We start from the raw sequence: 13481 nt of genomic DNA on the forward strand, positions 1-13481 counted from the left end.
TATTAATATTTAACACATGTTTATACTGTGGCTTTTTATATTAGGCCAGCATAAACAACCAGGCAGATAATAAAAGCAATAATATGAGCAGGTCAAACATACTGCAAAAGTCCACTGCCTCGGAAGAAGAGAAAAAAATTGAGACGGCGACATCAAGATTTGAACGCAGAGAACAGTTCAAAAAATCTAACACCCTGCCTTCATCTGTCACAGGTATGATTTGCATTTTGTGCCACGATTGTGGCTGCAGTTTTATTTCTGAGAAGGTTGAGTATGTAAGTCTCCATTGGTTCACTTTGCCTTTTATAGTTCCAAAATATCAGGATCTTTCAAAGGTTCAGGATTTTTGAAAACCAACCTTTCCAAAAGAAGTAATGAACAGAATTTTATCGTCACAGACCTGGTGAAGGGACTCAGCTGTTCTCCCACCTGGAGGCATTTTATACAGCCCTTGTCATTTGCATCTGCACACCCACCATGAATCACCCAAAAAGTAGGCTTTGTTGCAAGCCAGCCATTATATAACTATTGTATGTACTGTCTTAAGTGTACATGTGTGAAGAAAAAACACGGCCCTTGGCCATTCCACGTTTTAACTCTTAGCCCAAGGTCTAAGATAGGCTGCCCTTGGGTTGAATTTATGAAAGGATAAATAGACAAACAGGGCTGAGGCAGAAGATTTAGTAATACACAAGCTAAAAGTCAAACATCTTGGTCGAGAAAATAAATGACAGATTGCTTAAACTAAGAAACACAGGAGCGTGTCTCATATAGAATCCTCCTGCTTCATATTGGTTCCTCGGGTCACATGGCCTAACTGAATAAGAGCTGTAGTTCGAGGTCAAGCCAACAATATGATTGGCATAGTAGAGATTGGCTACCGTTTCCACAGTTTCAACTATCCTCAGGTGCAGAGAGGAAGATGGCTGGATTCTGCTACCAAAACCAATGGGTGATGTTTCCTGCCCTCCCCAGCCATACTGCATCATTCATCTACGATAAGACAAAGAGAAACCCACAATCATACACTATTAATTAACATCTTATTGTTCATCTTAATACTAGTTGCTAAGGAATAGGTGGGGGATGGTGCCATTGCACTCATGTTCTGCTTGAGGGCATCTGGCTGGCCATTATGGGAACAGAAAGTTGATAGAAAAGGCTTTTGGTCTGACTCAGCATGGCTTACAGTTCATGGATTATTGCCTTGTAGTGGGAAAGAGGCTTGTGCATCTCAGTGATATTATAAGACTATTATTGGGGGTGTACATGCTCAGAAGGATCACCAATAAGAGGCAGGCCATAGATGAGGGATCAGCCTAAATATGATCCACTGGTGAAGAAAATGGCAACATACTCTATCAAGGAACCAAAGGGATAGTCACCACAACAATGTCAAATGATACTGGAAGGTTAGGCCACCTCTGCCCCCAGGTCAGAAGGTATCCAGTAAGTACAAGAGAAGAACAGAGGGCAAATATGAGTGCATGACTGTGGCTGGACTGTAGCAGAAAGGACGGCCAGCTTCTCACATGTCCGGCAGCAAAAAGAAAGTTTGATGAAAAATATGTATACCATTCATTTATAGAATGTCAGAACCATGAATTAAAGCAAACATGATGATATCACAGCAGAAACATCAAGACTGAACAGTGACATTCTGGGAATCAGTGAACTGAAATGGATTGAAATGGGCAGCCACATTAGAGGTGGTTCTACCATGGACAAGAAAATCAAAGAAGAAATAGAGTCGCCATTGTTCTTAACAAAAGAGTGTCCAACTCAGTGCAGTTTTTACAGCACCTTGTCAACACACCAGAAAAAGTTGGCAGACTCATTATAAGGGAACAGAATGCTAATGTTGGAACTAAATTTGAAAATTTAGTTATTGGGGTATGAAACAAAGCAGGAGACAAACTAATACTGTCTGCAAAAAAATTTCAAAAGTTATAGCAAACATTTTTTTCTAACAACCTAAAAGGTGGCTGCACATAAGAATATTGCTGGCTAGACAGCACTGAAATCAAATCAATTCTATGCTGAACAAGAAAAAGTGCAGAAGCTCTATACACTCAGCAAAAACAAGACCTGGTGTTGACTGTGACTCAGATCATGAACAATTTCCTGTAAAAATTACCTCTTCAGATAAAAGAAACAAAATAATCAGACCAACAAGATACCATTTCTAATATTCCATATGATTACGCTGCTTCTGATATGAAAATAGCTGAAGGAAGGCAGAAAGCAAAAGAGAAAAATTTGCCCAACTAAAACACTGAAGATACAGAAAGAAGAGCAAGAAACCAGGAGATATATCCAACTAAGCAGTGCAAAGAAATTGAGAATAACATTCAAATGGGAAGGACAAGAGCTTAAATTACAGAAATCAAGGGGACCTTTGGGAACATGATAAAAGGCAAGGATCTATTGCAGAAAAAAATATAAAGAAGAGATGGTACAAATATATGGAAGAACTGTACAAAAAAGACCCCCAAATAACTCACTGTAGGGGTGATTACTGAATTAAAATAAACATTCCGGAGAGTGACGTTAAATGCCTCCTAGAAAATATTGCTAACAACTGTAGTAGGAAAAACTCACTTAATAACGTGCTAATGATTGGAAGGATTGAAGCTAGCAAGTTACTGTGAGTCACTGGTCCCCTACTATTAAAAGAGACCAGTGCCATAGACTGGTTAACCCTTAAATAAGGTTACAGAGATTGAAGATGAGCTTATATTTACATCTGACCATTGATAAAGAATGGGTTTGCAACTGAAAACACGTACAGATAGAGATACACAAGAACCTGGGCATTGCTATGTCCAGGGAGAGAACACTTTGTAATACAACGCACTTAGCTTTTGAGAAATATAAATGCCAGTTGAGCTAAGGGGTAGTCTAACAGTTTAACCCTGGATCCCATTTAGAATGGGAAGATTTATAAACACTGTCTTTGAGAATGTTGTGGTATATGGAGACATACTGTTTGTGGATCAAAGGCCATTCATTGATGTAACAAAGGTTATAACTCCAGGAAAAAATATGTCATGAGGGAGTAATCATGGCATGCCTATGAGAAACTTGGTTTAGCACTTAAGGCTATTCTGGCTAGATACATTGGTTATTACATTAAGCAAGCAAGCAAAGAAAAAAATATTCAGGGACCAAGTATGAGTATGTAGGCAGCATAAAGAACAGCAAAAATTCCTTCCACACAACAAAGCTTCAGACGTTGATAAAATACCAGCTACTTAATGGATGTAAGTAGTAATGCAAAACACAGCAATGACCAAGGAACTGGAGAAGATACGTTTTATTCAGATGTAAAAAAAAAAAAAAGGCACTGCTACAGAATGCTCAAATAATTGCATTTATCTGACATGCTAATAAGATAATGCTCAAGGTTTTAACATTCCAAACTTTAACAATGCATAGACAAGAACTGCTAGATGTACCAGCTGGATTCAAAAGAAGCAAAGATATCCAAGGTCACATTGTTAACTCCATTGGAAAATGAAAAAGGCAACAGAGTTCCAAAAAGATTGTTTATTTTTGGTTTACTGATTATACTAAGGCTTTTGGCTGGATAGACCACAAGGAATTGTGGATAGACCTTCAAATGTGGGCATACCAGGCAATCTCATTTGCCTATTGAAGAGTTTGTATGACAATCAGAAAGTGACATATATAACAGGATATGGGGCAACTAAATAGTTTAAAATTGGGAAAGCGGCACAACAGGTTTGTATACTGTCACCTTATTTATTTAACATATGTAAAATATATTGTGATAAATGTTGGACTAAAAGAAGTAGAAATTGGAACTGAAATTGCTGGGAGAAACATCAACAATTGCAGATATGCTGATGATATCACGAGTGGCTGGAAGTAAGAATGATTTAAGGAATCTCTTGCTGAAGGTGAAAGAAGAAAGGGCTAAGGCCAGTTTGCTGCTCAGTATTTTAAAAAAACACCCACTAAGATTATGGAAAGAACAAAGCCAACCCAGTGGAAATAAGTAGAGAATAAGCTGAAATAGTAACAGACTTTATCTTCCTAGGGTCAAAAATTCACAGGAATGGTGACCATAATCATGGCATAAACAGACATCTGCTACTTGGGAGAAAGACTATGAGAAATCTAGATAAAATAGATCTAGAGACATCATACTGAGACCAAGGGTAGACACAGACAAAGCTATAGTTTTCCCAGTTGTAACATATAGGTGTGAAAACTGGATCATGAAACAGGCTGAACAAAGAACTGTGGATACATTGATTTGTGCCACTGAAAAAAACAATTGAGTATACCTTAGGTTGCAAGAAGAACAAATAATTCAGGAGTAGATGAAGCACAACCAAACAGCTCATTGGAAGCAACAATGAGGGAGCTAAAGCTTAAATATTTGGGATCCATAATGCAAAGACTATGTGAAAGACCCTGATGCTTGGAAAGATTGAAAGCAATTGAAAAAAAGTCTGTCAGAAGACCAGATGGCTACATATTATTGTTGATGACACAAGCATCAGCTTATAAGAACTCAAAGAAGCAAATATTTACAGAATCCTGATGAAGTAATGTCTATCAGATCACAAGAAGTCAGAAGTGATGAACGACTGAACAACAAGCCTGAGAAAAAAATGTGCATAATTATTTGTATAGTCATTCTATGCTCAGAGGATTGTCAGTGCCTTCAAAAAATTCCTTTTCTGTTTCTAGCCTGTTTCTAGCTGAGTTACCTGCAGGCATTTGGTCTCACTGCAGCCAATGGCCAATGCCAACCTACCTTCATGAAAGTTGTGATATCTTCTGGGAGTGGTTCTTGGTTTCTTGCAGTTTCTATGCATAGTCAGAGGATGGAAGTCCACTGAAAACCTAAATAGATCATGGATTGGACAAGGTTCCAATTTTGGAGAAAAGGAAATGGAAGAATATATAAGACAAAGTGAAATCCCACCCATCTTTTTCTCAGATGGAAGCAAATTCCAGTCCAAACTTGTTTTTCTAAATTGATAGACATAGGCTGGATACAAATGTGGCAGATGGTTAAGGTGTTAAGTGACTATAAGCTATTATAGTAACCAAATGACGTGATGGTATAATGAATAGGTTGTTCAGTGAAGCTCATTGAAGAAACGGCCTCTAGATTATTCCATTGCCTAATTACGGCTTCTTTCATATAGCATTTAAATGGTACCATTCAAGCTTAAAGGTTGATTCATTGATTAAAAAACAAGCAGTAGGTTTGGGTGATAAAGGCAAGAGGGAGTGAACTAATTTTATTTCATGGAAAGGTAGCGTACAATAGGGAGGCCCACATAAAATTGTATGTACTTTATATAATTTATAGTTGCTCTGCTAGTAACACAAGACAACATTAAATGATAGAGCTTATTCACATAAAAGAGCCATAACCGTAAGAATAATTTATTGTTGTGGAGGAAATAAATTAAGCCCCACAATCGATTCTCATTCTATAAGCTATAGGACTGAATTCTGCTTCCAAATATCAAATTCAAAAATACTTTGGATTGCATCCAAATGAAGGCAATCTCTGACCAATTAACAGAAAGTTAAGATCCTCTACATACAACAACTTAGTACTCTGCCTAAGCATCATTGAACCGTTTACTTCTCTCCAAATCAGATGAACAGAATAAAAGGAAAATTCTGTGCAATCATTTACACGGCCTCAGATGAATTGACCTGCACCTCTTCCTGGAGCTTCTGAGTCTGGCAAGAATTCAGTGTACAAACCTCTTTAATCAATGAATGAGGTTTACTGCCTGTTCCTATTAAGATGGGAATAATCTATACATGGAATTTTGCATAGGCATCTATGGGTAGAGCAAGAGGGGAAGTGATGAAACATGATTATGATATCAGACCTAAATCTCATACTCACATTCACTGTCACGGCCACAAGTACAAAACAGAGGTGATGTCATGATGTCACCACATTCATCTTAACGCTTTATTTTAATCATCATGGCTAGTTCTGGATGCTATGAAATTCACTAACGAAAACATAGCATTGAATTCCACCCAGATATTATCTTCAATCTCAGTGCCATAATTGATATGGAGCACTGTAATGTTGCCAATTGGAATATTTTGGGAAAAAAATTAAATGTAGTTTTTAAGATTGTCCAATATATTTTGAATATCATGAATGCAAGGTTACAAACATAGCAGAACTAAAATGCTAAATAAAACAGTAAGACAAATTGTTTAGTAGGTGTGTTAGAACAGAATTTCTAACAAATTCTTAATACAATTTAATTTTCCCATTAAGAAACTGACAGATGTTTAATGTTAAGTCATAAAATAATAGATGCATAAGGCTATACTCTTGGGGTGTAATGATGTAATATATTTGACCTAGTTTCCAATTATCCTTTTTTTGTGTGGCATTTACACAACTTTTAAAGCTAATCAGATGGAGATGAGTTTGCATTACACCAGCCAGATTAAAATAAACTAGGTTTAACATTGACCAAGTTTAGCATGCTGTGGAAATGCAGCCATTAGGTCCTTAAATGACCTGGTTAAACATCTTATGTTTATAGGGTAAGCACGTGTAGGATTTTAAAATCAGTTTTGACCTTTACTTCCAGATGCAAAGCCAGTGCTTTTCTTACTGATAAGGATGAATATAGCTGCTGACAGAGACCCATTTTGGTGTAGTGGTTAAAGGCACCGGGCTAGAAACAGGGAGACTGTGTTCTAGTCCTGCCTGAGGCACAAAATCACCTGAGTTGGGCTAGTTGCTGTCTCTCAGTTGCCAACAAAACTGCATGGATTTGTCCGTGTAACTTCTAGGAGTCAAGTCTGACTTGAAGGCACATAAATAGCTGCTGACAACAGTTTTAAAATTGGCACACTTTTTGGAATGTTTGCATTTGAAGGAAATCAATTCAGTACAGGAAGGAAGCAGTTCTCTGAGTCCTACTATATATTCCTTGAAATATACCCATATTTTAAGTGTTATACTGTCATCTTCAGAACTTTAGAGCAGGCCTGGGGAACCTCTCACCATCCAGGAATTGCTGAACTACAAATCCCAGCAACTTCTATCACTGGCCATGTTCAAGGGGGCTCTGGAGAGCTGAAACTCTGGAACATCTGGAGGACCACACATTCCCCATTCCTAGAAAACAAAAAATTAGTGAGCATAAAAGATATACTGTGTCTTCTCAGATAATACTTCATGTCCTCTATAGCTAGTCATGATAATGGATCGTTTTGAAGAGACAGTATGATCTCTGCAAAAAGACATTTAATTGAAGAAGAAATTCTTAGTTTGGGTAGCAAATGATTGTTCTTTTCTAAGTACTGGTGCTACTGGAAAAGAGATAATTTAAAATCTCCCTTGCAAATGCTATCTAAGAGTTCCCAGCAAAAGGTGCTGCTGCTGCTGCTGCTGCTGCTGCTGCTGCTGCCACTCCCGGTCGATCTGAACTTGTGACACCCTTGGTCTGTTTAGTTGAGGAGTTCTAGCTTTTTTCTTGTAGATGCCTCCCTGCATCCCAGCCCTCTGACAAAGGGAAAGGAAGGTGTCTTGAAGCTTCTGGCCCAAAGTCTAGAACTTAACAGTCCTTGTGCCCGTCCTGAAACACGCTGTAGTTCCACAACTGAGTAGTCTTGCGTGTGGGAAGAGTTTAATGGGAAATCCCCCCTTTAAACAAATGAAGCCAAATCTCTAGGTAGAACAAGCAGTTTCCTGCAAAAGACTGGAAAACAAGGAAGCCACGATCACATAAACAGAGTTCAGAATGAAGTCAGAGTCAGTATAGGTAATTCAGTTACTTATTATCTGCTTAAATAAGCTTGGGCATTTCGGCACATGTTCAGAGTGCACTGTGAATAGTTGGAGTGGAATCATATGGGACTCTTGCATAGGTGGTGTTAAGCAAGCTTTCCTTTTTCCTCCTGTTTTCTTTTCCCCTTGAACACTATCTTCATTTTAAATGAACGGAGGAGAAGGGAAAGCCAACCTCTTGGTGGAAACTGACTGCCGTTTTGCCCAGTCGACAAAAGACTCCGTCATCTATAATGTTAGCCAGCAAATCAAGAATCATCTGTTAGCTTCCTGCTTTCCTAATCATCCTTGGTGCAAGCTAATTTTCATCAGTTATGCTATCATATACAAAAAAGATCATATGGGAAACAAAATATGATTTCTGTGCATTTAGGCATCTCAGTATGGGGTCAGTTTACCAGTTGCTTTAAGAGGCAGTCTTATGCCATGCCCCAAACCCAAGAATATGTTGCAGTTAGGCAGACTTTCAAAGCTGAAATCCAGGAAAGGTAGTTTTGTTTTTCCAACAGTTAATGTGTGGCCTTTAACTAGTAAAGTCCATGTTTAAGCTATTGTATGGAAGCTTCCCCCCCCCCGCCCAAAAAAAAGCCAGCAAGAAAAGGAAGGAGGGAAGACCAACAAAAGTAATAATAATTCTAAAAACACACAGCAAAAATATTCCCTAGTTTAGGCTGCTTCTGCCTCTCAGTTCTAATAATCCCTTACTGGCATGGGAAGGAGACCTGTGCTTCAGATAATCTTTATTTTTCGGCAGAGCACGTAAGCGTCTGTCTACCTGGTGATGCAAAACTGGAACCACGAGAGTTGCTCCTGAAATTCTTTGTTGTTGTTTTTCCCCAAGAGCAGACTCTTGTGAACTTTGTTCTCTGCCGCTTTGCCCCCCTGACGAAATGGCAAGGACTATGCTCGTGGGAAGGCACGCGTAGAGATTTCTGTAATGGCGCAATAACAAAGCTTTCTTTCCTTTTCCTCATTCTCCCACAGTGGAGATCACCGACTCCGTTTCGTCATCCCCCTTGGCTAAAGAAGTCACCAAGAGATTCTCTACGCCGGATGCTAATCCCGTTTCAACCGAACCTGCTTGGTTGGCCTTAGCGAAGAGAAAAGCGAAAGCCTGGAGCGACTGTCCTCAGATCATTAAGTAAATGGTTCTAGCTTTTCTGCTTTACTCTTGTTGGAGAGCCATCTCCTTTTTATGAATATTCTCAAATGGCAAAATGCTCCTGAACACATTTAAGCGCATACTCTGACTGATGAGAGTCATTGAACTGTTGATTATGTTTTTCATCTACCTAGTGGAATCGGTTTGGGGATTCAAGGCCTTTAGAAAAACTCTGCAGGCGAGCATTCAGGATCTGTCTCTTTTAAAAAGATAGGAAAGTTCAAGCCGGTACTTGAGTTTCAGGCCACTTTAAGCACCACTGCTTCAGTGTTATTGAATGTCAGCTTCCCAGTAAAAATAAATTTTACTTGGATATTTTACAAACACCACTCAGGTACAGGAATGGGAAAAATCAGCTTCTGCCATAGTTATAATGAGAGAACTTTTATTAATTTGCCTCCAATCTAGTAAGGTGGACTTCAGAAATAATGAAATGTAATTTGGGAGTGATGAAAGCACCAGGTTTTTCTTTTACCCTAAAGAGTTTTTCCTGAAGTTTTTAGTTCTGAACAGGGTCACGCTCCTCAAATGTATTAAATGATTCAGTAATTAATATATTCAAGCTAGGCTACATCAAAGATTTCTCTCCTGTATTTCTCTAAGTGATTCTCCAAGCCATGAACAGCCCTTGTGCAAACTGCATTATCCTATTTTCATTTCCATTGCATCCAGAAAGATATTAATGCAACAACAAATTTTTACTTATTTATTTATATATGCCCCCATTCCTTCAGGAATGCAAGGCATCTTGTCTTTTCTTCTCTCCCTTATTTTATCCTCACACCCCTGTACAATAAGAACACACCAAATACGTAGCTCAGCCGTATTTGGTGAGAACTGTACCTAGGTTGCCAGTATTAATCTAACACTCTCATCACTACTCATGCATGCGTAGTGCAAGGTATAGTGATATAAAATATGTCTTTCAGTGACAGAAAGCATAAAGTACAGTCCCCAGCAGGTGTGCCTGTAGGATGTGGCCAAAAATGTCCAGATGGTGGTTACAACCATGTGATTGAAGTTCCACCTGCTTTTAATGGGTGTCACCCATAAAAATGGGTGGAGTGCCAATAACACCAACTTGGCTTTTTGATCAAAACTGGTGGACACCCTTGACGCCTGGCCATTCACATTATCTGGAAGAGGCTAGTCCAACCTTCTCTAGTCTGTTATCTTTTAGATGTGTTGGGTTTCAGTTCTTTGGGATTTGATACACATCTGTAGGGCAGCAGACTATGGGGTGGATAATCTAGACTCTTTACACTTCATTCCATTAGGAAGTATACTGTGTATTCCCAAGACCATCTTTCTGTTTGTCACGCTTCATTAGCAGTTTCCTCTACATCTGTGCCATGCTGCTGCATTTTACCTTTGCAAACCATCAGCACAGCATTTCTGTTAATGGCACTGGGTAAAACAATGTAGCTACTGTGTTAATAGTTGTTACTTTTTGTAGTGGTACAAGAAGTCTTGGAATGGATTTCAGATTTTGGAATTGATTTAATTAGGGAAACTGGATTGGGACTGCCAAATGCCAGCCAACTACTGGACAGCAGCAAAGATACAGAAACCTCTTAAATTGGAGGTTGGAGTCTTGCAGCTAAGCTAACGAAAGCCTTAGATTTGAAAAACTAATTGTAAAGAAAATGTAGTCTATTTACACCTAAGTATTGCTGCCCTATAAAACCTGTATTCCTAAATTATAGTTGAGTTATATTTTCCAGTTAGACTTTAAATTGCTTCACATTTAAATATTGTGAAAATAGTGTTCTATTGCACCAAACTTCAGATTGTTCCAATGGGTAAAAATTGGTTCAAACAGAATTTGAATTCAGAATTTCTGTTTCCCGTAACTGCAACATCAGTTTAGAATTAAAACATTTTAAGATAGAAAACTGCACTCTACTAAACTACATTCTCATTCCCTTCCCCCCCCCCAAAACCCCACCATGTATCTTTAGCTAGATTGCAGGAAAAAATGAATCCAACGAACAGTGTGAAAATTGCAATTTTGGTCCAAGACAACCAAACTGATAAGAGTTACTGAATAGGCATAAAACAGCAGAAGAAAAAGTCTGCTGTGTTGATAGAGAAGCACGATGCTGGGTTTGATAGTTGAGTAACTGTCACAAGGAAAGTTGTTCTTGTGGCCACTGCCACTTTTGGTAGTTTATGTATATTCAGGACATAAACTTCTTCAAGACTCATCTTGCTTCAGAACAGGAAAGCCTCACTAGAAATATAACTTAAAGGTTCCATTTAGGATCTCCTGGTAACTGAGTAAATAGTGGTTTGAAGAATGAAAAATGACCTTTTTTGCCATTCACATAAAGCAGTGAAGATTTCATCCAGTCTAATAGTGAGGTATGCTAAATTCTTGTTCACCCTTATGGCAGCTCAGCGATCTTTAAGGACTGTAAAATGTAATCCTCAGGTTGTGCAGTTCGAGCAGAGTTTGAGTTTCTTCTGGACTTCAATCTTTTGCTCACCCACAATTTACTGATTTCATTATTGCAGACAATGTAATGGTTCATCAGTTGACGCCAGGAATAGCTCCGACTGAATATGTTACAAATAACTTATAGTAGAAATGGATGCAAACTTACAAAAGACCTGCTCTGACAAAGTTAACGCTCCCTCACCCCCAAGGTGGCATATAGTATATTTACAAGCATTTTAATGTGCATATACTTAATGTAAATGTCAACATGCAATTGCAAAGAAATTGTGTACAAGTCTCAATTTCCTCAAATTCAATTAGATTTCTAGATTGTGAGAACAGAGTTGGGGGAAGGGAATTGGGGAAGGAATTGGTGAGGTGGATGGGGCAAAGCAAAGCAGAACAGGTAATTTTAAGGGGAAGTAGGTGTTATTTGCATGGGAAAAAAGGGAAACAAATCTCCCAAAATAATTCTATAGATGGTTAGCTCAGAGCTTAGAGTCTGTAAATAGTTTGAAACCAGTCTTTTCAAGCATGAGGACATATGGTGAATTAAAACTGCTTTCAGTCCAGGGAAGCAGGACAACAGCCAAGGGCCACAGGAACCCTGCTCCTGTAGCAGTTCTCCCAATTTTGCTCTGGTTTTTCAGGCTCAGCCACCATCACACAGAATTATCATCAATGCTGATAGCCCTAATTATCCCTTCAGCATTAAGGGATTCCTGGACAGTGTTGGCACATCCTTTCCCTTTGCTCTACCTAACAGGTGATGCAAGATAGCAAATCAGTTGCCCTCCATGCTGGTCTGCACGTACAGAGTCATCCCTACAGGCCAGATGTTGGCCCTCTGTGCTGCAGAGTTTTGTATTGATAATCTCCATTTCTGCATCAGTGATTGGATCAAAGCTGGGCTACATAAAATATTTTGTTGATAAACATTTCTATAAGCCTGTTTTAACATTGTCATTTCATATAAAGTCAACTTGAACTTTTGCACTAAATACCAATGAAGTGTTACTTTGCTTAAGCTTGGTTGCAGCCTTTCTTAATAAACAAACAAACATGGATAACTTCCAACACTTTAAAACTGATCAAACCACTTTGAACCACGTGGTCTCAATTTTTATTTTTTTGTAACATACACTTGGTCCTTGCCCAGAGAAAGTTACTCATACCCAAGTCTTGTTGGCATTAATAGAGCTTCTGTCAGCAGTAACTAAAGTATCCTATACACTAACAGGCATTGGGCATAACTTTTTCTAGATAAAGGCAAAATATTATTTGAGGTTATGAATGATTAACCTCAATTGTTCATAAAGTGGTGTATAAAATTATAAACATGTATAATTGTGGATTTTGTTTTGTGTACTTTTTTAATTTTTCAAATGTTTTAAAGTGCAATTGTTTCTTATACTAATATCATTTTAATTCCAATTAAACTATAATATGCTGAAAGCTGGGAGATTTATTTATTCATTATCTTTTGTTAAATGTGTCTGGTTACTTTAAAAGAAGAAACTGAATTGATATATGAATATAACTGTTTTTACAATACAATACAACATGGGAAAAATTAACAATGACTAAGGGGTATGTTAGTAGAATTTCTATTTTCAGTTTTTGATCGTCACAACTTTAATGTAAATGGTCCATCACTGAAAATTTGTTCTATATAAATAAAAATAGCAGTGTTTCTATAGAAAATACTTTTTATTTACTTATTCATTCACTTCAAAAATTCATAAAGGTGTGAAACAGTTTAGCAGCAAAGCCATCCTAGATAATTGGTAATGTGGGGAAACACTTATATTGTGACATACTTCCGCATTATTAACCGTTGTTTAAAAATACAAGGAGAGAGGGAAAAAGAACAATTTCGCTCAAGAATTTTGCGGAAATGTCTTGGGACAAGAGAAAACCCCATTTAGAGATGCATAATCAATGCTTCAAGATCACACTAAGGGTACTAAGGGTAGTTTGCTTATTTTTGGTTTAAAGTCATAAATAAACCAATCAATGTTAGAAATCCTGTTTTGCTGCATTCAGACACTGCA

General features: G+C 38.0%; 1 protein-coding gene across 5 annotated transcripts in view; it reads left to right on the top strand.

The window, feature by feature from the left end:
* Nucleotides 1-13243, top strand: part of CRACD (capping protein inhibiting regulator of actin dynamics) — a 124050-nt gene extending 110807 nt beyond the window's left edge. For all 5 annotated transcript variants that reach the window (XM_088130945.1, XM_088130966.1, XM_088130956.1 and 2 more), the window contains 2 exons: nucleotides 45-213; nucleotides 8810-13243. In XM_088130945.1, the coding sequence (XP_087987071.1) occupies nucleotides 45-213; nucleotides 8810-8970 (330 nt within the window). In that variant the 3' untranslated portion in view covers nucleotides 8971-13243. The remainder of the gene's footprint in view (nucleotides 1-44; nucleotides 214-8809) is intronic.
* Nucleotides 13244-13481: the final 238 nt, after the last annotated feature.

The sequence above is a fragment of the Python bivittatus genome, unplaced genomic scaffold (assembly GCF_059951505.1).
Source record: "Python bivittatus isolate LINGU-HERP-01145 unplaced genomic scaffold, Pbiv_v1 ctg000070_np1212, whole genome shotgun sequence".
Classification (NCBI taxonomy): Eukaryota; Metazoa; Chordata; class Lepidosauria; order Squamata; family Pythonidae; genus Python; species Python bivittatus.